Source organism: Myotis daubentonii, chromosome 16 (genome assembly GCF_963259705.1).
Source record: "Myotis daubentonii chromosome 16, mMyoDau2.1, whole genome shotgun sequence".
In the NCBI taxonomy this organism is placed as follows: domain Eukaryota; kingdom Metazoa; phylum Chordata; class Mammalia; order Chiroptera; family Vespertilionidae; genus Myotis; species Myotis daubentonii.
Genome location: NC_081855.1, coordinates 42,654,338 through 42,676,136, shown reverse-complemented (window position 1 = coordinate 42,676,136; position 21,799 = coordinate 42,654,338). Strand labels below are relative to the sequence as shown.

The 21,799-nt window shown below is 52.5% G+C and overlaps 1 protein-coding gene across 2 annotated transcripts; it reads left to right on the top strand.

Moving 5' to 3' along the window:
- Positions 1 to 2,521: 2,521 nt before the first annotated feature.
- Positions 2,522 to 21,596, top strand: MEOX1 (mesenchyme homeobox 1). 2 transcript variants are annotated; one of them, XM_059670308.1, is made up of 3 exons: positions 2,526 to 3,586; positions 18,293 to 18,465; positions 19,602 to 21,596. In XM_059670308.1, the coding sequence occupies exons 1-3, from the start codon at positions 3,118 to 3,120 to the stop codon at positions 19,722 to 19,724; spliced, it is 765 nt and encodes a 254-aa protein (XP_059526291.1). In that variant the 5' UTR covers positions 2,526 to 3,117; the 3' UTR covers positions 19,725 to 21,596. The 2 variants fall into 2 exon arrangements, with proteins under 2 accessions (XP_059526292.1, XP_059526291.1); XM_059670309.1 differs by lacking the exon at positions 18,293 to 18,465 and having other exon boundaries at positions 2,522 to 3,586.
- The last annotated feature ends 203 nt before the right edge of the window (positions 21,597 to 21,799 follow it).

The following is a 21,799-nucleotide window of genomic DNA, read 5'->3' as shown; positions in this document are numbered from 1 at the left end:
GGGAGGAACTGTTGTTGTTTTTTCCTGGCCTCAGAAGAGGGGCCTGTCAGGAAGATGTAGAGGCCAGTGGGCCCCCAGCTGTGCCCTGTGGGGTGTCTGACAGACGCCAGCAGCTGCTCAGGTCGCAGGGGTGCCAGGGTCCTGCCCAGAGCACCCCTGCCGGGCCCCCTCCCCCCTGACCTCTCCACCCACCCCACCGTGACCCAGGGCCCACCCCTTCCAGGGGCAAAGGGCCAGGCTGCCGGGCCTCCCTGGGCCAGATGAGGAGGCCAGAGCAGGAATCCAGTTACAGCCTGCGGGGCCAGGCCCCAGGGAGGTTTTCCTAGGGAAGCCGACAGCCCGCTCTTCCTCCCAGCCTCCTGTGGATTCCTTCTAGAGCAGTGGTTCTCAACCTTCCTAATGCCGCGACCCTTTAATACAGTTCCTCATGTTGTGGCGACCCCCCACCATAAAATTACTTTCGTTGCTACTTCATAACTGTAATTTTTCTACTGTTATGAGTCAGAATGTAAATATCTGATATGCAGGATATATTTTCATTGTTACAAATTGAACATAATGAAAGCATAGTGATTAACCACAAAAACAATATGTAATTATAGATGTGTTTTCCGATGGTCGTAGGCGACCCCTGTGAAAGGGTTGTTCGACCCCCAAAGGGGTCGCCACCCACAGGTTGAGAACCGCTGTTCTAGAGCCTCACAGCCCAGGGCCCTCGAGGGACCTTACAAGGCTGTTTCTGTAGAATCCCCCCCCCCCCCCCCCGCCGTGCTCCCCAGTCCCACAGTCTCCGTTCAGATCATCAAGTTAAGGCAAATGAGATAGGCTGGGAAGGGAGCTGAGTTTACCTCTTACCTACTTCGCCATTCACAAAAGTGATGGATTTAAAATTTTCAAATGTCTGTGGGATAGGCATTCTGATGCAGTGGGGCCAGGCTGCCTGGGTTTGGATTCTAGGTCCTTCGCTTCCCAGCTGTGTGACCTTGTGCAGGCTACACAGTCTCTCTGTGCTTTAGAGTCCTTTTTGGAAAAATGGAGCTGAGGAGGAAAGCACTTGCCTCAGAGGGCCTTGGTGGGGACCCAGTGGGGGGAATATGTGTGAGGTTCTAAGATCAGCGGGTGAATGTCAGCTATCAGTGGATGAATCGACTGTCATCCCAGATGAGGAAACGGAAGCTCAGAGAGGTAAGGTGACTTGTCCCAGGGCACACAGCCAGAAAGTGGCCGACCCAGGATTTGAACTCATCCCTGTTTAAGCCCAAAGTCCACACACCTGAGGGCAGCTCTCGGTTCTGCCACCTCCCAGCTGTGTGATTCTGAGCAGCCCCCGTTATCTGTCTGAGCCTCATCTTCCTCATTTGTGAAATGCAGAACACAGTTCTTCCTTTACCCTAATGGGAGAGTGGTGAGGTTCAGAGGAGAAATGTGAATGCAGCAGCTAAGTCCTGGACAAAGCGGAGAAATGAGCCTGGTTGTGGCTACCACCCCGTCTCCTCTGCTGGCCCCCAACCCCCTGGCCGCCCATTCCAGAAGTCGCAGTGCCTATTTCATGAAGAGCGTGTGTGCAGCCTCCAGGCCGCAGCGCTAAGACCCCTCCTCCTTCGGAACCAGCCAGCAGAGACGCCGCTATTGTGGCCCATGTCAGCCCGGATCCAGCGACTCTGGGCCGCGGGAGAGGAGCTCTGTCCTACGGTCCTGGAATTACGTTAACCCTCCACAGAGACCAGCAGGCCACGGTGAGGAAGTGGACTGACTGACCGGCTGAAATGGCAATTGGCCCTCCTGGGGTCGGCACCAGCCAGGAAGACCATGTGACGGCTGGCCAAAGAGACCTCCTTTGGGAACGAGACTACCCCCAATTCCTATTTCCACGCCCCAGAGTTCACAGCAGACTCGGCCTCTGGGGCTGGGGAGGGGGACGCGGGTGGGTGAAGGTCAGGGAGCCAAGAGCAGGTGCGGGAGGCCTGGAGAAACTTCAAGGACTTTATCTAAGAGCCTCTTTTTTTTTTTTTTTTTTTTTTTGCCGAGGAGAAAAATGACTTGAACCCCCTCTAGAGAAGAGTGTGGCTAATTGGCATTAAGTTGAGGGTTAACGAGAGGAAGGAAGAATCTGATTTTTTTTTTTTTTTAAAGTTACTGAGAAAGTGAGAATGTCACTTTGGACAGAGAGCAATCATTTTTTTCGGGAGTATGTCTTTCTTTATACCACAGACCCTAGTGGGCCGCTGAGACTTGCAAAAAAAAAGATTCCTCTTAATCCACCTTCCTTTTTGCAAGCAGCGGTGGAAGGGCCTTTAAATCAAATGCAATCAGCAAACTTGTCTCTTGCGCTTATTCCCTGTTTCACTCCCTGGAATTTGGCACTTGACGGATTCTGGATCTGACTTAAGGCTTTTTCCAAATCCAAGACTTGGGGAATTTTGTTAACAGTGTAATAAAATAACTTCATAGTGTTACAGGAGGCACATTAAAGAAGTGGTGTGGGTGAGCTGCTCTCTCTCCTTAAAAAAAAAAAAAAAATACAGACAATGTTTCTTTAAAAGTCTCCATCTGCAAATCCCATTAGATGTGCATATAAGGTTTCTGATGATTAATAGTTGCCTGCTCGGGTTTTGGTTGGAGGGGACTGTGTGGGTGCGGGTTAACCCCTCCCTCTCCTCTCTCACATTTCACTTCAGAAATTTGTCACTCTCTCCCCGCCGCAGCATTTAAAAGTGTGTCTCCGCAGCCCGGGTCCAGCCCTCTGCAGGCATTTGCCGAGGGCTCCGGGCGAGCACTCCATCAGCGGGCGCGTCTGGGCTGGGACAGTGAAAATGTTTAGTGTCCTCGGCGACAAACACACGCACAGGGGATCCCGCTAGGCAGGCTGGTGCGTCCGGGGGCAGGAAGCCAGGAGTGAAGTCGGACATAAGTGTGTGCACACACATGCGCACGTGTGTGGACTTGAAAGAGAGACTTGAGTTTTGGGTTTTGTTTTGGTTCCTGAGGTGAACTTTCTGTTGAACATTTTGCCCTGCTATTTAATTTTTTTTTTTTTTTGCATTTAAAAAAAAAAATTGAGTATAAAAAGGGTAAGAATCGAACCTTTGAAAGACTGAGGCGCGCTGCAGACAGCAGATGGATCCCGTGGCCAGCAGCTGCATGCGGAGCCCCCACCCCCCGGCCCCCGTCTGGGGCTGTCTTCGAAATCCCCACTCCGAAGGCAGTGGGGCCTCGGGGCTACCCCACTACCCGCCCACCCCGTTCTCCTTCCACCAGAAACCAGACTTCCCGGCGACAGCGACGGCAGCGTACCCCGACTTCTCGGCCTCCTGCCTGGCGGCCACCCCGCACAGCCTGCCCCAGGAGGAGCGGGTCTTCGCTGAGCAGCACCCCGCCTTCCCACAGCCCCCCGACTGGCACTTCCCTGTCTCAGAGGCCCGGCGTAGGCTCAACCCGGGCCCAACGGGGGGCTCCAGGGAGATGGGGGCCAGCAGCCCAGGTCTGGTGGACGCCGCGGGAGGCCCAGGAGAGGACTATGAGGTCCTTGGGAGCACTGCCAATGAGACGGAGAAGAAGTCAACCAGACGGAAAAAGGAGACTTCAGGTAGGTGGCTGGAGAGCAGCTGGCCCTGCTCTTACTGTGTGACCTTGGGGAGGTTTCTTGCCTTTTCTGAGCCTAACTGCCCTGACGGTGAATTGCAAACAAGTCTATCTAACCTACTCAAAGGCAGGAAGGAGTTACCTTTGGGGTTTCTTCTACTCAGAGCTCTAGGGTTCTCTGGTGATGGGGATGTCTGTGACCCCAGTACTCGTGGGCCCCAAGAGGGATGTGCCAGCCAGAGAATGAAACAGGATCCACAAAGATCTGGAGGACATGTGGGAGGGAGCCTCCGTGTCGGCCGGCAAGGGCTAGAGGGCGGCTTTCCTGACCCCAGGCTGCCTCTGGGTCATGCTTCTTCTCCCTGCCAGGCCCCCAGCAGCTCCAAATGGCCCCAGAGCCACAGTGTGCTCACCATGGGAATCAGCTGAGATGGAAGCTGGGGTGGGGGGTTGGGGAGGGGGGTAGAACCAAGGCCAGAACCCTGGCTGTCAAGCAGAGCCAGGACCCAGTGTCTCCAGGAGCCTAGAGACAGAGAAGCAGGACTAGGGCTGGGATGGGAGAGGCAAGGGGTGAGGGGAGATGGAGTGCTGAGAGCTGGAGCAGACAGCCCGCAAGGGATCACCTTGCCTAGGTGGGCCGTGCCCAGGCCAAGGGGGCAGTTCAGCACCCTAAGGTCTGGGTGACCCTCAGCGAAGGCCCTCCGGAGGGATTGCCGGCCGTGGGAGAGGCAGGGAGGCAGGCAGCCAAGGGCAAGCACTGGACTTCAGAATGCGGGTGAAGCCCAGCTCGGCGCTGGAAGCCAGAGGCCAGAGCATGGAGCTGGTCCTCTTACTAAGATCCCAGCTTAATCCCATCTCCTCCCCGAGGTAGGGACCTGTTTCCTCATCTCCCCATGGGCCCTCCTAGCTTCCCTCACTGCCTGCTCACCTTTTGTCTGGGTCCCTCACCCCACCTTGCCCAGAACAAGGCAGTACCCATGCCTCCTGCCCCCGCTGCCCACTATGTCCTCTTGACAGCCACCCTTAAGGCAACATCTATCTATCTGAGCCCATAGAGGACCTTCTCATGAGCTAACCAGGGTCAGGTAGGAAATGAGAGTGCCAACCAATCAATGACAACATTCTGTGCTTTGCTTTACAAAGCACTTTCGATATAGCACGGATTTCCTGAGCATTGCTTTTTGCCAAGCCCCGACCCCGGCCCTGGGGATGCAGAGATGAATAAGATGGTCTCAACCTGCGCCCCCGCCCCCGGCCAACCCCCTCCCCCAACACACACACACACACACACACACACACACACACACACACACACACACACAAAGCTCAAACTGAGAGGGAGGAGAGGCCTACAGATGCCTGTCTGACAGCGCTGTGCTGCAACCGGGAAGTTCAAGGTGCAGCAGGCAACACACATTAGCTCTTTTGAGTCCCACCAGTTTCGAGGTAAGCCCAGCAGGTCTTATCAGTCGATTCTAAATGTGTGGAAAAGGAGATGCGTAAAGTTTAAGGGGGTTGGGGGGGGGGGGGGCCCTGCTAGAATGGAGTCTAAACAGAGTGAGCCACTCATTTCAATTTGCCCAGGACTTTCCTGACTTTAGTGTTGAAAGTCTGTGTCCTAAGAAACCTCTCAAACCAGAGCAATTGGTCACCCTAGAATTCAGCTCAAACCCCGAATTTCAGACCCCAAATCTCACACCCTTCAGCCGATGCCAAGCACAAGCCTCATTTTGAAATACGAGGATGTTCAAACACGCTTGAAGAAGCCCCTCAACGCGTTCACAGTGGAGGATAACGATCACAGCCTTCCTGGCTGCTCAACAGAGGGGCCCTTTAAATTTCCAACCGCTTAAGCCCTGAACCGTTCCTAGCCCCGGCCGGAGATTTGCCGAGAATGGGACACTTTGTGCGTCTCCTCTCCAAGGAGCTCTCAGTGACTTGGCTCGGAGCCTGATTGAAGAGCTCTCCCCTCCATGGCGCCGGCCACCCTCTCTGCCCACACCCCCCTCCGCCGCGTCCAGCCACTTTCCAGGGAACTGGGAGCCAAGGCTTGGGAAGGCACGGGCAAGGCCATGGGCTGGGCTTAGGAAAAACCATTCCGTGTTTCAGCAAGACCCAAATACGCGTCTTCCCTTTTGGCCAGTGGCCCATGGCAGTGCATTAGGGAGTAAGGTCGCGTGCCAAGCAGCTGACCACCCCACGAGGGCATGGACACCCTCCACTGAGTTTCCTGCCCGCTTCATAGGGTCAGCCTTGGGGCAGGGGAGATTCCCATCCAGGAGGGGCCCTGGGCTCTCCCTCGGGGTCCCCTCATGAGCAGCAGCAATGGCAGCAGTCACCTGAGGTCTGCAGAGCACAGCAAGCGGACTTTCATTCATTCTCTGGGGTTCCAGACCCACCCTCCTGTTCAGCGTGGAAATCTTTATCACCCAGTTAGTTGCTTTGGAATTTAGCCGGAGGGGGAGGAGGCAGGAAAGATCAGCTTTGTAAGAGCATAAAGACAGGGGAGAGTGGTGGGCAAGGCTCACCACCCACTCTCAGAATCTGCTCACAAGAGACGAGCCCACAAAGCACCCCCTCGCCATCCCACCAAGCCTGAGTCACTGGTTGGATTCTTACTTAAAAGTTTGATATTTTATTCAGCGTAGATTTTTTGCATTAATTTTTATTTTTAAAAACATTGCATTAGAATATTATTTCTCTCGATTTACTGAGGTTTTAGGCGCCCCTTGCATTTTGTACTCAAAGTGAGCGCCTTAAACACCTCCATTTCACCCCTGCTAAGCCATCTCTGGAAGGTTAACCAGCGGTGATCAGAAATGTGTTTTCTGTAATGCTTCACAGTTCGGCAGAGTCAGAGTGAGCACCACCACTTTTGCCTGCATGACTTGGGGAAATTCTTAACTTCTTGGAGCCTCAGTTTCCCCAGCTCTAAAATGAAAATAGAGCAATAGCTAGCACCTTCCATCGAGAGAGGCGGTGAAGGTTAAATACGATGATCCACGAGATTAACACTGTGCCTGGCCCATGAGTTCAATACATGGCAGCTATGAATGGTATGAGGCCCCTATTTCCAGAACCAGCCTTCTGTCAAATCTCCCTATTATTCTCGGGGTCAATGGAATTGAATGTTTCAAATACACCGTCTCAGAAATTCCTGAGTCTGGGGTATATGACATGGGAACCTCTTACAATCATTGTTGGTCCTAAGAAACCAGTTGTCACCAATTGGGAGCTTGGAGCTCAGAGATCTGCTGGAGAGGGTGGGGGGCCCAGCGGGGTGCGGGGAGCGGTGGGGGGAGTGTGCCTGGTCAATGCCTCCCCTACTGGCTGGGGGAGAAACCTCCGGGAACAGAAAGTTACTGTAAGTCTGTTTCAAAAGGAACATTCTCTGCTCTCCCCTCTCCTTCCTCTGCCAGCCGCAACTGCTCCCACTGGAAGTGGGCTGATTTGCTCAAGTAAATGATCATGAAAGCGGGGTCCCTGGCCCCCTACTCGGAGACCTTCGGTTGGTTCACCGCACAAGACTGATTAGAAGACCACTGTGAGGTTGTCTCACCCCAGCCACTCCCAGCCCCGGGCCAGTGGGTGTTGAGACCCCTGCTGGCAGGGACAGCTGCGAGGCCGTGTTGTTTGCCCCCAATCTGTCATGGCTACTGTGGTTGTCTTTAATTTATGGGGATGAGGGATTTCTCGGTGATTTCCTGCCGGGGTTCAAGGGAAGGTCGCGCGTGATGGGCCTGGCTGCAGGTGAATCTGATCGCCCAAGAGGAGGCCCCTGGGCTTGGGCTCAGCATTGCTGGCTGGGCTCTCACGGACTCATTCTGCCTTCATCATTCTCGCTTTGTTCCATCCTCCCTGGGCTCCGACACATGTGCCGACCAGGGACTGGGCCCTCCCCATCTCTCCCCTGCAAGACCTGATCTCTGCCTGCCCCTGCCCAGCCACGTGAACTCTCATTTCCCTTGAAGTTTAAAACCCTCCACAGATTGGCTCCTTTGGCCCTTTTCTCCACCTGCTCCCCTGACAGGCCACCTCCACCTCCACTGACCTTGCCACAAGCCACACCAGTCCACTTGCCTTGCAGATACACTCGGCTTTCCCCCCCCCCCCCACTCTGCTGCCCATTGCTGTCCTACTTATTTTAACATCCAGCTTGAAAACCATCCCCTTCAAGAATTCTTTCTTTCTTTCTGTTTTTAAATTGATGACTCCACTTGTACATAACATCATGTCAATGAAAAGTATAGTTAAGGAGTTTCACACTGCAGTATCCACTACAATTTTAACCACATACGAGCTCTCCTGAGAGTCTTATCATGAGACATTTTGTATTTGAAATCTCCTTGGCTTTGCTTTCTATTATGGTCAAAAAATGCATAAAATTTACCATCATAGCCATTTGTAAGTGTATGGTACAATAGTGTCAATTATATGTACCTTGTTGTGCAACAATCTCTAGAACTTTCTCATCTTATAAAACTGAAACTCTATGTCTATTGAATGACAACTTCCTTTTCCCTTGCCCCAGGCCTGGCAACCAGCATTCTACTTTCTGTTCCTAAGAGCTTGATTACTTTAGATACCTCATATAAGTGGAATCATGCTGTATTTGTCTGTTTGTGACTGGTTTATTTTATTTAGCATAACGTCCTTGGGTTCATTCATATTGTAGCATTTTAACAGGATTTCCTTCTTTTTTAAGGCTGAGTAATATTTCATTGTATGTATACACTTTTTTTTTTTAACCCATCTATCTGTTGATGGACAGACACTTGGGTCGCTTCCACCTCTTGGTGCCTCTGTTGAAGATCACTTGCTCATATAGGTGAGGGTTTACTTCTGGACATCTATTCTGTTCTATCGGTCTTATACGGCTGTCTTTATTCTAGTGCCATGCTGTTTTGATTACTGTAGCTTTGCAATGTATTTTTAAATCATAAATTGTGAGACCTCCAGCTTTTCTTTCTCAAGATTGTTTTGTCTATTCGAGGTCCTTTGAGATTCCATATGAATTTTAGGATGATTTTTTTCTATTTTGCCCGCCCCCCCACCCCAAAAAAAGCCATTTGGATTTTTATAAGGATTGCATTGAATCTGTAAATCACTTTGGATTATATGGACATTTTTATAATATTAAGTCTCCCAATCTATAAACATAGGATATCTTTCCATTTATTTGTCTTTTTAAATTTCTTTCAGCAATGATTTATGGTTTTAAGTGTACAAATTTTTTGCCTCCTCAGTCAAGTTTATTCCTAAGTATTTTATTCTATTGGATGCTTTTGTAAATGTAAATTGTGTTCTTCATTTTCTTTTCAGATTGTTCATTGCTAGTGTATATAAATGCAACTGATTTCTGGTGTTGATTTTGTATCCTACAACTTTCTTGAATTGGTTTATTAGTTTTAAGAGATTTTTTTGTGGAAACTTTAGGATTTTCCACAAGATTATGTCATCTGCAAACAGAGATTATTTTACTTCTTCCTTTTCTATTTGGATGCCTTTTATTTCTTTTTCTTACCTGAGTGCTCTGGCTAGGACTTCCAATATTACGTTGAATTGACGTGGTGATATTGGGCATCTTTGTCTTGTTCCTGGTCTTAAAGAAAAAGCTTTCAGTTTTTCACCATTGAGTATGATGTTAGTTATAAAGTTTTCATATAAGGCCTTTATTATGGTGAGGAAATTTCCTTCCATTTTTAGTTTGTTGGGCATTCTTTCTTGACCTCCCTCCCCACATACACAGAGCAAGCCTTGCTTATGCCTCCATTTTAGCATCAAACCACAGTTGGTCTTGCACCCACAAGTTTAGATGCGTATGGGTGACTTTCTCCCTGGAATTGAGGTGTCTGGAGGGCCAGAATGATACCTGATTCACCTGTGCAGCCCCCCTAGAATCTACTGAAACATTTGCACACAAGAGGAGCTCATCCAATGTCTGGCCAGTAGCCTCTATTGCAGCCTTGCAGTCATTCATTCATTTTCTCACCTTCTCTCTGAGCTTGGCTCCACCACCATATGAGGGTTTCCACCATATGTGATGCGCTTCTGTAAAATGCATCAGAACTTTTACAGTCTCACTCATGGAAAAGTGTGCAGAGAGCCAGACTTCAATTATAAGATTAGCCCCGGGTCAGGGAGAGTGCTGGGGCCAGAAAGACAGACAAGCAGCCACAGGCAGGCTGGGCTGACTCTGCAGGAATCCCCTCGGGGTCCTGGGGTCAGCTCCCAAGTACCAGGGCCACCATTGGAAGCAAGTGGAACTGCTCTGATTGAGCAATAAAGTGAACCCACCGAGGCAGAGCATGGGTGGGGAGGGGGGGGGCTGCCACAGCTAGGCTGCTAGAGGGCCCAGACAGTCTAGAGAAAAGGGCACCTTTTTCTAATGTACAGAGAGGTCCCCCCTACGGGCTGGCATCAGCCTTGCCTTTGCTTTCCCTCCTCGGGGTAAGCACTGGCTGTGGGAGTCTGCTCAGGCTGCCATAACAAAATACTATAAACTGGGCGGCTTAAGCAGAAGACATTTATCTTCTCAGAGTTCTGAAAGCTGGAAGTTATAGGTCAAGGTGTCGGCAGGTTTGATTTCTCCTGAGGCTTCTTGCCTTGGCTTGCAAATGGCCACCTTCTTGCCATATCCTCATGCGGTCTTTCCTCTGTACATGGGCATCCCTGGTGTCTGTCTTTGTTTCTTAATCAACAGCTACTCTTATAAAGACACCAGTCAGATTGCACAGGGCCCACCCTATCGGCCTCATTTTAACTGAATCCCCCCTTTAAAGGCCCTCCCCCTAAATGCAGTCACATTCTGGGGATTAGGACTTCAGAAATAGGAATTGGGGAGGAGGGTCACCACTCAGCCCATAAACAGGGGGTACAGGGACAAGGGCAGGGTTCTAAGCAGTGGCACAAACATTCCTGTTAAAACCCTGTTAGTGAAAGCAGCATCTCAGAGGTGGGCACGACCTCAGAGCTTTCCTAGCCCAGCATCCCAACTGCCTTTCCACTCAGAGCAGAGCCCTGCTTTCTCATCTGACACCAACAAAGAGAGATTTTTTAAAAGTAGAGATGGCTCTGGGCGGTGGCTCAGTTGGTGGGGGCATTGTCTTGTGCACCAAAAAGCTTGCAGGTTTGATTCCTGGATTGGGCACATATCTAATTTAGCGTGCAGGTTTCATCCCTGGTTGGGGCGCATAAAGGCGGCAACTGATCAATGTTTCACTCTCACATCCATGTCTCTCTCTCTCTCAAATCAATAAACATATCCTCGGGTGAAGATTTTTAAAAAAAGTGGAGCCCTAACCGGTTTGGCTCAGTGGATAGAGCGTCAGCCTGTGGACTGAAAGGTCCCAGGTTCGATTCCGGTCAGGGGCATGTACCTGGGTTGCGGGCACATCCCCAGTAGGGAGATGTGCAGGAGGCAGCTGATCGATGTTTCTCTCTCATCGATGTTTCTAACTCTCTATCCCTCTCCCTTCCTCTCTGTAAAAAAATCAATATATTTTTTAAAAACAGTGGAGATAGTTTTAGGAAAGAGTCTCTAAAGAAGGGGGTTGTTTGACAGAGGAATAAGGAAAGGAGGTGACAACAAAATATCTTTTCAAAGGCTTCCCCGATCCAGGCTGCCCATGTTCACAGGCCAGTGAGGCAGTGGCCCAGGCTCAGACAGAGCCTTTGCAGCCTGCCACCAGCCAGGCCTACCTATCTCTGTAGGTTCACTGGACCAGGGTCACTGCAGTGCTGGACAGGGTGTGGTTTCAGGGGGGCACAGCAGCTACACCCCTCTCATCCCAACTCCAACCCTAGAACCCCCAGCGAGGAAGAAATCTTAGGCCCCAGAGTGGCCAGCCTGGGAGGAGAGACAGAAACGCCACACTCCGTCCTTCTGAGCATCCCCTGACTCCCGGTGAGAGCGCCTGCTTCTCCTCTTCCGACAGGCCCAAAGCAGGAGCCCAGCCAGGAACTCAGAGGCATTAGCACAAACCCTGGGCCTGGGCCTGCTCAGGCCCCGCCCTGATACGTTCTGGAAGTTCTGGAAAAAGTCCGTTTCCACCGAGGCAGCAGGATGCTGACCAGCTTCTAAGATGTAAGGGCCCAAAAAGCCCACGGGCCATAAGAAGGTCAGTTGAGGGACCACCTCAGCCCTGCCTACTGCCCTGCCAGGCTGGGGGCTCGGGGTCCCATCCCGCTCACTGTCTCTGTGGCTTGAAGAAATCAGACACCTGGGCCCAGGGAGGTGGGATGATCCCAGAGGCAGAACAGCCCTTTCTTTTTTTCTTCTTTTTTTTTAATCCTCACCAAGAATATGGTTGTTGTTGTCACTGATGAGAGAGAGAAAGAAAAAGAGAGGGAGAGAGAAAGGGAAAGGGAAAGAGAGAAACATCGATTCATTGTCTCTCACACGCGCCCCGGCCAGGGATGCCACCCGGTAACCTGGGTGTGTGCGCTAACTGGGAATTGAATCCAAGGCCCTTCGATGCACGGGATGGTGCTCTAACCACTGAACACACAGGCGAGGTCCAGAGCAGCCCTTTCTTTCTGGGGGGCAGGACCCCTGCAGACCCCCACAGCCAGTCCCTTTCCCCAAGCCCTATCTACTCACTGAATCGGGCTTCCCTGGCCTCTGGCCAGCATTCCTCCCCACCCCCACCTTAGCCTTTTATATTTCATGTTTTTCCCTGTTTTCCTTAAACACAGTGCTGGAGGTATAGTGTGAGCAGTGGGGCCTGGGTCCTGAAGCCCACACTTCCTTTGGTGACAGCTAAGGACGACATCTGGAACTTATAAACACCAACAAAGCCCAGTGCTGCCCATGCCTCCCCCAGCCCATCTTGGAGGCTTGCTGCTGCTCCCACCTCTCGTTTCCACCGCCTCCCTTCCTCCTCACATCTCTGCTCCCCTCTTCCTGGGCCCCACACCCCAACTCATCACCCCACTCATTTCACTCTCCATCACCATCGTCCACCCTCACTGCTCACCCCACCTGGGACTCTCAGCAAAGACTACTGAGCACCAGGCATTTTCATTCCAGAAGAATCCACTTCTCTCCCAGAAAACATGCCCTGAATTCCCCAGACCCACTGCTGGGTTCAACAAAGAGGCTGGGAGCGCTACCCACGCCTCCTCGGGCACCTACATTAAGTTCGGCAGGGCCCAGTGAGGAAGGCAGGCCGGCCAGTCCCAGGAAGCCAGGGAGGTCCCAGAAGCCAACTGGCCTTGGGGGACTCCCTCCAGGTCTTGTCTATTTTAAGGGGCTTTGACCCCTCCTTCTGAACTTGAAAGTATCAAAACTAACAAGGATGTCAAAGGTGTGCTTTGTGAAGGAAGCCAGACGCCGTTTTCAGAGGGCTTGCCAGGGCCTCACCTACTGACATCATGCCCCGAATATCCCTCCCTGAGGAGTCCGAGTGAGACAGACCTGGACCCAGGCCCAGACACTGTCCCCGGAGTGAGTACAGTCTCCTGCTCATCCTCCTCCCCAGGGCAGTGTGACATGGTGGCCATAGCCCGGGACTGGCCCCAGGGGCTTTCGGCAAGCCACTTAGTCTCTGGGTTTTACCTTCCTCATCTCTTCAATGGATAGTATGCACCTTACCTATCTCACAGAATAATTCAGAGGAGTCAACCGGAAGCAACCTAATATGTGGCAATAGCTTCCTATCAAGAAATGATGGGTCCTAGGCCCAATTCTGCCACTAACTTGCTGTGTGTCTTTAGGAAAGTCTCTTACCTACTCTGAGCTCAGCTGTAAAATAAAAAGGCAACATTAGGTCATCACTAAGTCCCCTTGCAGCTCTGTTATTCCATGATTCTGCAGTATATACGAAAACCCAAAAGAAGTTTATCTCTGGCGGGGCATACATTGTTGTCAACTGCAAATTGTTATTCGAATACATGGCATGTGGCTTTCTATCTGGTCTTGGATAGAAATTTATGTAAAATGGCTGTGAGAGTTGGAGATACAGAACTCCAGAAAGGCATGTTCCCCAGAGTCTGTCTGGACTTCCTTGTAGCTCCGATAAAGCTGTCTGCTGACTTGAGGAAGGTCTGCCAAAAGTGACAGCAATTTATGAAATAATTTAGTTTGGGTGGTGTTAACGCTCATGGTGGAAACCGCAATCACACACACATCCTGTTGGCATTTCTCTGGGCACTGCCGACTGTTCCATCATGGCCCTGCTTGCTCCGAGGGCTGTGCAGGGGCTGGAGCAGCCAGCTGAGCACCAGCCTCCTCCCTCTGCCGTCCTGGAAGAGGCACCGCTGCCCCCAAGAGAGAAGCAGGACCAAGGGGACCGATGTCTGATTCTGACCCATGCTTGTTACTGCGCCTGGCTTCCTGGCCCCCTGGAAGACTGACACATTAGTGGCTAGTAGTGGCCAGAGGCACAGATCCAAGCGGAGACATAGAAAAGTAGTAGAGAAGGGAAAATAGTTACAAGGCCAGACACTAAAAAGGCGTCCCTATCACACAGCTCTGGAGCAGCCTCTTCTAACCTCCCCCTTGAGTCATCACTCCAACGGCACCTCCAAGAGAACCCCCCTGATGGTCCTTTCAGAGACTCAGCAGTGCGCCCAGTACTGTGCCGAGTGCTAGACACACCTTGCCCATCTCATTTGACCTTCTCAGCGGCCTCTGGTCACAGTGGATGTAGGTAGCTATTCTCATTTTGCAAATGAGGAAACTGAAGCTCAGAGAACTTAAGAGACTTGCCCAAGGTCTTGGGCCCAAAGAAGGCCCAGGCTCTCCAAGGGGCCCGCAGACACCGCTGCCAACACTCAGCTTGGGGTGATGAGAGGTAGAAGGGAGGTAGAAATAGCCAGGGGCTGAGGAATAGATCTTGGGGCTGAGGAACTTGGGAAGTCTGGGGTAGGGTTTGGGGGTAGGAGTGCGGGGGGTGGACCTGGGACAGAACGTAGGGCAAGAACCCAGATCTGACTGAAGGAAGGAACTAGAGGCCAAGATAAGAATATTTGAGCCGAAACCAGTTTGGCTCAGTGGATAGAGCATCGGCCTGCGGACTGAAGGGTCCCGGGTTCGATTCCGGTCAAGGGCATGTGCCTGGGTTGCGGGCACATCCCCAGTAGGAGATGTGCAGGAGGCAGCTGATCAATGTTTCTCTCTCATCGATGTTTCTAACTCTCTGTCTCTCTCCCTTCCTCTCTGTAAAAAAAAAAAAAAAAAAAAAAAAAGAATATTTGAAACTGGAGGGGTTCAAGTTCAAGGCCAGGGGGGTCTCAACAGAAGAGGGAGTAGGGAGAGGAGAAGAGGATGTCGTATTGAGCAAGGACACTGACACCAGCTCCCCAAGGGAAAGAAGACCCAGCCGGACTCTGTACTTCCACACATGGGGAAACTGAGGAGGGGAGGGAGGGCGGCTTCCCGACAACAGTGCATCTTGTGATCAAACCGTCCTGGGGGTGATGTGCAATCGGCCTGTGCGTGTGCGCTGGCAGCATGAACAGCCCCTGGCCAGAGATGGCATGAAAGTGCTCATCGTTTTTCTTTGTCTTTTTTTTTTCCTCTCTCTTCTCTCTATCTTGTTGAAATGTTGGAGAACAAAGAGAGCCATAATTTCCACTTCAGTTTTCATAGCTAGTTTCCCATACTTCTGGCCCTCTTGTCATTCCTACCAGTGAGGAAAGTTCTTCCCCCTCAGGGAGCTGATGAGGGACAAGTGTCCGCCCAGCGCCAGTACCCCACCCTCTCTAGTAGCGGGTGCCCAAGCTTCACACGGGGGCTCAGACACTACGTTCCCAGGCTTCTTTGTCCTATTTCCTTTTCTTTCCCATCCTGAGGCCCAGCCCCTAAGTCGGGTAACAGAGACGGGAGAAGAGAGTGAGTAGGGAGTGGCTTGGCTTGGCTGGCAGTGGTCAGCTGCCCACATAACCAGCTTAAGACCAACTCAAAGGGGCCCTCTCCCTGCCTCCCCTTGTCTCTGTCAGGAGGATTATGGACAGGACGGTGTGGGTGGGTTAGGGGATTGTTTTCCGAGATCCCATCGGGCACCTGTGTACACATAAGCAGGCCTGGGAGGAGGGGTAATGGGTGTGGGCAGCAACCCAGGATGAGCCCCCTGGGAGCCCTGGGAGACCAGCAGAGCTGCCAGGGTGCAGCGAGAGGAAAGATGGAGAACCTGATGCCAGGATTGGTGGCCTCAGCACCAGTCAGGCGGATCTGGGTTCGAATCTTCGTCCTGCCACCTAAAAGCTGCCCAGAACACTGGGCAGGGTCTGGGGCCTCTCTGAGGCTGCTTCCTCCTCTCTACTGAGACCTGCCTCCTATGTGCCAGGGACAGTAGCAAGCGAGAAAAGACAGTCCCATCCCTGGGGAGCGAGAGAGAGCGATTAATCAAATGGTCACAGATCCCGGTGCCTGGAGAGGAGGGAATAACAGGGCCTCCTCCTGAGGGTGACGTGTGGGGAGGATTAAAGCAGGGCTGCGTGGAAGCGTGGAAGCCTTGCAGAAACGCCAGCGGATATCATCCCCGCCCCTCAGGTGGCATCTCGTGGAGTTGAAAAATTGGGAGTAAACTTCATATTTTCCCGGTGCTTTAAAGTTTTAAAAGCATCTCCCACACATTGGCTCGTCCGACCTTCCCAGTAACCCTGGCAGGTGGGTGCTTTATTGCCCCGATTTCTGGATGAGGTGACTCGGGCCCCGTGGGGCTGAGTGGCTCCCTCAGAGGCGCCAGCAAGGAGATCAGGGGTTTGCACCACCCGGTGGTAAAGGGAAGGGCTGGAGATCGCGGAGCCCGGGACCGGAGCGGGTGGAAGTGAGGCCCGGCCGTCATGTGCCCCGCGGCCGTCCCTGCACTGCGTGCCCGCCCGCCCGCCCGCCCTCCCTCCCCCGGCCAAGGCCGAGGGCTCCTGGGGGACCGGCCGCGGCTGCGCCTCCTTCCCCCGCAGCCCACGCTCCGGCTTCCGGAGGGGTCTGGGCCGGCCTCCTCCGCCCGGAGCCAGGGGCCGCCAGGCGGACATCCCGGGCGGAGAGCGCGCGCCCCGCAGGCCGCCCACCCGGATCCCGCGCCAAGATCCCCAGCGCTTGGGCATCGGGACATCGGGGAACCCTGGGGTGGCCCCTCCTCCGCCTTCTCGGGACGCCGGCAGCGCCCACTCGTCTTCCTGCCCCAGGGCGCAGGGTGAGTGGTGGCGGCGCCCAGATCGCTTTAACCGGCGCCTCCCCGCGCCCCGGGGCCGCCACGCCCGGTTCCCCGCCGAGTAACGAGGGGGCGGAGGACAAGGATCCTGACACACAGGGGACTGAAGGGAACCAGCAAGCGGGGTTGACGGGTCTCTACGTCCCCACCTCTGCGGGGGGCGGGGGGTGCTGCTTGGCCCGGAGGGTGGGCGGCCTCCACCGCCGGTCAGTTCACACTCAGCCTCTGAGAGCAGATGATCTTCCCCACAACACGCACAACCAGGTGGGGGTGCGGCCTTGAAGGGGCAGGAGGTTGGGGTGCAGCTTTCAGCAAAGCACCGACTGTGAGGCACGGCCTGTCTGTAAGACCAGGACAAGGAAGTGAGACTTCCCAACCTCGGAGCCTGCAGGAAGGGTGGTTCCTGCGCCCCGCACCAGCCACGCGGCCCCCATTGTCCGCTCCGGGTGCAGATGTGTGCTCTCCTTCCTGCCCCTCCACCCGCCTCCGCTAAACGCGAAGGGACGGCCCCTCTTACCCTGCTCGGAGTTAGCAGCATACAGTCTCTTCATTCGTTCAGTACTTGGCAGTTTGTAAACCCTTCCTACATACATTTCATTTGGACAGAATGTGAGTCAAGCTGCCTGGGCCTAATGGCCGCCTCCGCCATTCACTGGCTGATTATACTTGGATGCACTCGGGTCAGCTGGCTTCACTTCTCCGTGCTTAGCTTCCTGGTCTATAAAATAGGGCTAATACTAGAACTCATCTAGGGGGTTATTGTGAGGATGAAGTGAGTGGTGCACATACTGTGCTTGGTCCCTGCACCCTGTTAACAGTTATGATTGAGTGAGCTTCCTTCATAGATGAACTTTCCAGACTCCTCCAGGTGTCAAAGAGCAAACGAAGCTTAAAGCAACACTTTTTGACTGACAGGTGCACACAGCGCCCCTAGAGATCTTGCTAAAATGCAGATTCTGATTCAGTACATGGGGGTGAGCTCTGAGATCCTGTAAGTCTGACCAGCTCCCTGCTGATGCTGCCACCAGAACACCCTTTTAGCAAGATCTCGGGGCCAGGGCAGTGGTTTGTAAACTTGACGGTGAGTCAGAATCACCTGGAGGGCTTGTTAAAACGGATCTCTGGGCTCCACTCCCAGAGCCTCTCATTCAGTGGGTCTGGGGTGAGTGAGGCCCCAGGACCTGCATTTCTAACAGTTGATGTTGCTGAGGACGGAGAGAACCTGTTTTAGAGCATTTGCCCACGACTAATGCCAAGCTGGGGGTGAGCGGGGTGGCAGAGGTCACTGAACAGCCAAAGGCAGCTTCTTTTCTTTGGGAAGAAAACCGTGGGGGTGAGGGAGCTGGCACCTAAAGTTGGGAGCCAAAAAACTTCCCATTTCTCAGGGGGTTAAGATACTCGCAGGAAAGATAAAGGGACAACGTGGGTTCTTTCTCAGCATCCTTTCAGAATAAGAGAGACAGGAAAAGGCTGCCCGGCTGCTTCGTGACCAAAGAAAGGGAACCGAAGTCCTTGAGGTTTACGTCTTCCTGTTTGGGGCCCTCTCTCCCCAGACAACCAGGAGAACCGAGGAAAACCGGAGGGCGGCAGCAAGGCCCGCAAGGAGAGGACGGCCTTCACCAAGGAGCAGCTGCGGGAGCTGGAGGCCGAGTTTGCTCACCACAACTACCTGACGCGGCTCCGGAGATACGAGATCGCCGTGAACCTGGATCTCTCCGAGAGGCAGGTGGGAGCTCTGGGGACACCGCTCCTCTTCTGGGCAGCCCTCCTCTCCTTGGCTCTCTCACCCCCTCCCTTCCCACCACCCCTCCCTGAATCTCCACGTCTTCTCCCTCTGCCCAGGCCAATGGACCTCAACTGTGGCTGGAACCTGGGAATCACCTGGGGAGATTTTAATAACACTGATGGGACTGGTTTTATGGGACTGGAATAGAGTTCAGGCACCAGAGTTTTTTAAAGGTCCCCCAGGGTGATGCTCACGTGCATCCAGCATTGGAGCCTCTGATCTGGTTATTCTCAAACTGGAGTGCGATTGGAATCACCTAGGACTAGGTGCTTGTTTAAAGCATGTGGATCTGGGAGCCCCAGAGAGTGACTTTGCAATAATAACGAGGGGGCCTGGGATCTGCATTGCTAATAAGTTCTGCAGGTGGTTCCGGTATGGGGCTGGTTCCTGGGCACACACTGAGAAGAACTTCCTAGCCCTTTGTTTGGGCTTTCCCTTAGAGCATTCCACCCACACCCATGCTCTGACGTAGAGTAAAGTATACTAATAATAATGATGATAATAACAATAGTATTTGATAGCGCTCTGCCAGAGTCCTGGATTTAGAATCAGAAGACTTAGATTCAAATCCTGCCTCTACCACTTCCTAGCCCTGTGACCCTTGGGACGTGTCTCCCACCCCTTCTGGGTCTCCATCTGTAAAACAGGTCATCACCCCACTCTTGATGAAGCTCCGATGAGAAAATGTGCAAAGCAGAGTTACTGAGCTTTGCAAATGTGCCTAAAGATGAGGCTGGTCAACCTTTGCTCCCAGGCCCTTGGGTCACAGAAGCGAGAGGGAGGGGGTAGTAGCACAGGAGGGGCGGGGCATGGGAAAGGGGGTGGAGCCAATGATGACTGACTTGTAGAAACTGTCCCTATGTGTGCCTAGGACTTTTTTTTATCTGGAGACACAAGGTGGGCCTCTGAGCAGATCGGTGTGTCCTCCCTTTGGTCTCTGTTCCTGGAGCCTCTGGAGGAGTGAGGAGGGACAAGCAGTGTTTAGAGCTGGGGTCCCGGGAGCTGCCCCCTGGCCAGCGGGAGCATCAGCTGGGGAGGTGCTTGTCTTGACTCGGCTCCTTTGCCTCCTCTCTCAGGTCAAAGTGTGGTTCCAGAACCGAAGGATGAAGTGGAAGCGTGTGAAGGGGGGGCAGCCCATCTCCCCTCATGGGCAGGACCCCGAGGATGGGGACTCTGCAGCGTCTCCAAGTTCAGAGTGAGATTCTCCGTGGAGAATAAAAGACTGAGGACGGAGCCCCTACCCAGCTCCCCCAGCCCAATCCCTGTCACCTTCTTCCACCTACCCCAGGGCAGCCTTTCCACATCTTGCAGTGACCCTTGGATATGAAGCTGCCTAGTGTTCCCGGGAGCCTTGAAGTTTTCCAGAAAGTTCTGTCCGGCATTGCTGTCTTAGCTACCCCTTTCCCAGGGCCTTTTCTTCCCACAATTCTTGTGACTCATTCAGCGGCCAGGTCCGACCTGAGTGAATCCGGGGAGCAACTCCGGGGACACTGCTTCTCGGGGTCCCTTGGCTGCTGCCACACCTTCCCCTACCACCTCCTCCTACATCGGCCAGGCCTCCTCCAGGCCTGAACACCGCCTGGCCTGCTGGGAGAGGAGCCTTGGGACCAGCTGGTGACTCATGAAAGCTAATGCTTCACAAGAAAGGAAATGACTGAGACAGACACACACACACACACCCCGAGACCACCTTTCCTTTCTGGGCTCTATATCTGAGCCTTTGGGGGCCCTGAGTTGTCCCAAAACCCCTGGGAAAATCAGTGTGAGGAAGGTTGAGGACAGAAACTCAGCTGCTGCAAATCAGAAACCATCCCTGTCTCCGAATGTGTTGGCTGTTAGGTGGGCAAGCGTATTAGCACTGGCTGGAAGAAGACAGCGGGGAAAACTTCCTGGTATACATCTCTGCGGTCCTGTACTGGCCCGTTCACACTGGCTTAACTTGTGGCGAGGGGGGGTGGGGGGTGAGAATGGACCCCAGGACACCACCTGCTTTTTCAAAATTAATTCAGAAATACAGCTGGGGCTGTTGAGCAGTGTCCAGAGCAATGGAGCAGGTATTCCTTTTAAATCCACAACTTCTGGATTGAAAAACTATCCAGATGCTCGAATTATTGAACTGAGGGCTGGAAAGTGTCCCCTGTGTTCTCAGGCTGCTGGGCAAGGGGCTGGAAATGTTGAACCCGGGAGAGCAAGGTTCCCCAGCTGCAGTGTCCTGTGCTTTCACAAGATTAACTGCAAATGGGGACAACAAAGCAACCCCCCTTTCTCCACGGGATGCATCTGAGCCCCTCCGCTGTGTTCCACACAAATGCTACTTTTATGGGAGGAGCTGCTAAGTTTATGGGTGTGGACTGCCCATGTCCTCTGGGGTGACAGTCCAGGACTGATGGCCGAACAGCCTGGGACAACTGAAGCTTTGGAGAAGGACCCCCTGCCTGCCCCAGCGCTCCATCTCCCATACCAGCTGCTGCCGCAGAGGGAGGTCAGCAAGAGTTTGGATCTCTTGTATGTATATTTAATCATTCACTTGTAAAAAGAACCCCACCTCCCCTCCCGAAAGGACGACTGTGGTGGGAAATGATTGCCAAATGAGATGGCTGGTTAGAGCATGCGTAATTTCTTTCTAAATCATACTTCATCTATTTTCTTAAGATTACATCAAGGTAACTGTGCGAGGTCAATTCACTTAGTAAGAAAACGCTTGGAAAAATAAAATCAATACAAGAGCAAAGCGCCCACACCTTTTTCCTTGCGGAGCTAAGAATCACAGCTCTGTGTGCAATCCTCTGGTGCGCCTGTGATGATGGACCAATGTGTAAAAGCAACAAAAAGGGGGAGCAGTCATCTAGAACAAGGTAGCCCCCTTTAGGTTCTTCAGAATGGGGGCAGGGGTGCAAATGTAATTGTTGCCTAAAAAAAAAAAAATCTTTCTTCCCATACAAACTGCATTGTCTTATTTCCCATTGTAAAATGTTAGCTTTCAGCTTCCTTATCCTCTGGCTTATTGCATAGTCAAAGTTCTGTATACAAAAGATGATCTCCTTTGTTAATAAAGAAATCTTGACCATAAACTAACCATCCCTAATTTTTAAAATCAAAGTTTGGAGGTTTTGTTTTTCAGGGTAAAACAATATACATCAATAGTAATAAAAATAACACGAGAAAAAAAAATGTCCCTAATTCTATGTCTTTTTAGTTAAAAAAATATTTGTCTCACTGAGATGTCAACGATGGACATAATAGGACTGGCTCGAGAGGGGAGGGAGGGAAGGAT

What these genes read in the sequence shown, in the direction of transcription:
- MEOX1 (XM_059670308.1), top strand. Translation starts at nt 3,118, where the DNA reads ATGGATCCCGTGGCCAGCAGCTGCATGCGGAGCCCCCACCCCCCGGCC. An exon ending in ACGGAAAAAGGAGACTTCAG is followed by an intron (nt 3,587 to 18,292) that starts GTAGGTGGCTGG and finishes CTCTCTCCCCAG; the next exon opens with ACAACCAGGAGAACCGAGGA. An exon ending in TGGATCTCTCCGAGAGGCAG is followed by an intron (nt 18,466 to 19,601) that starts GTGGGAGCTCTG and finishes CTCCTCTCTCAG; the next exon opens with GTCAAAGTGTGGTTCCAGAA.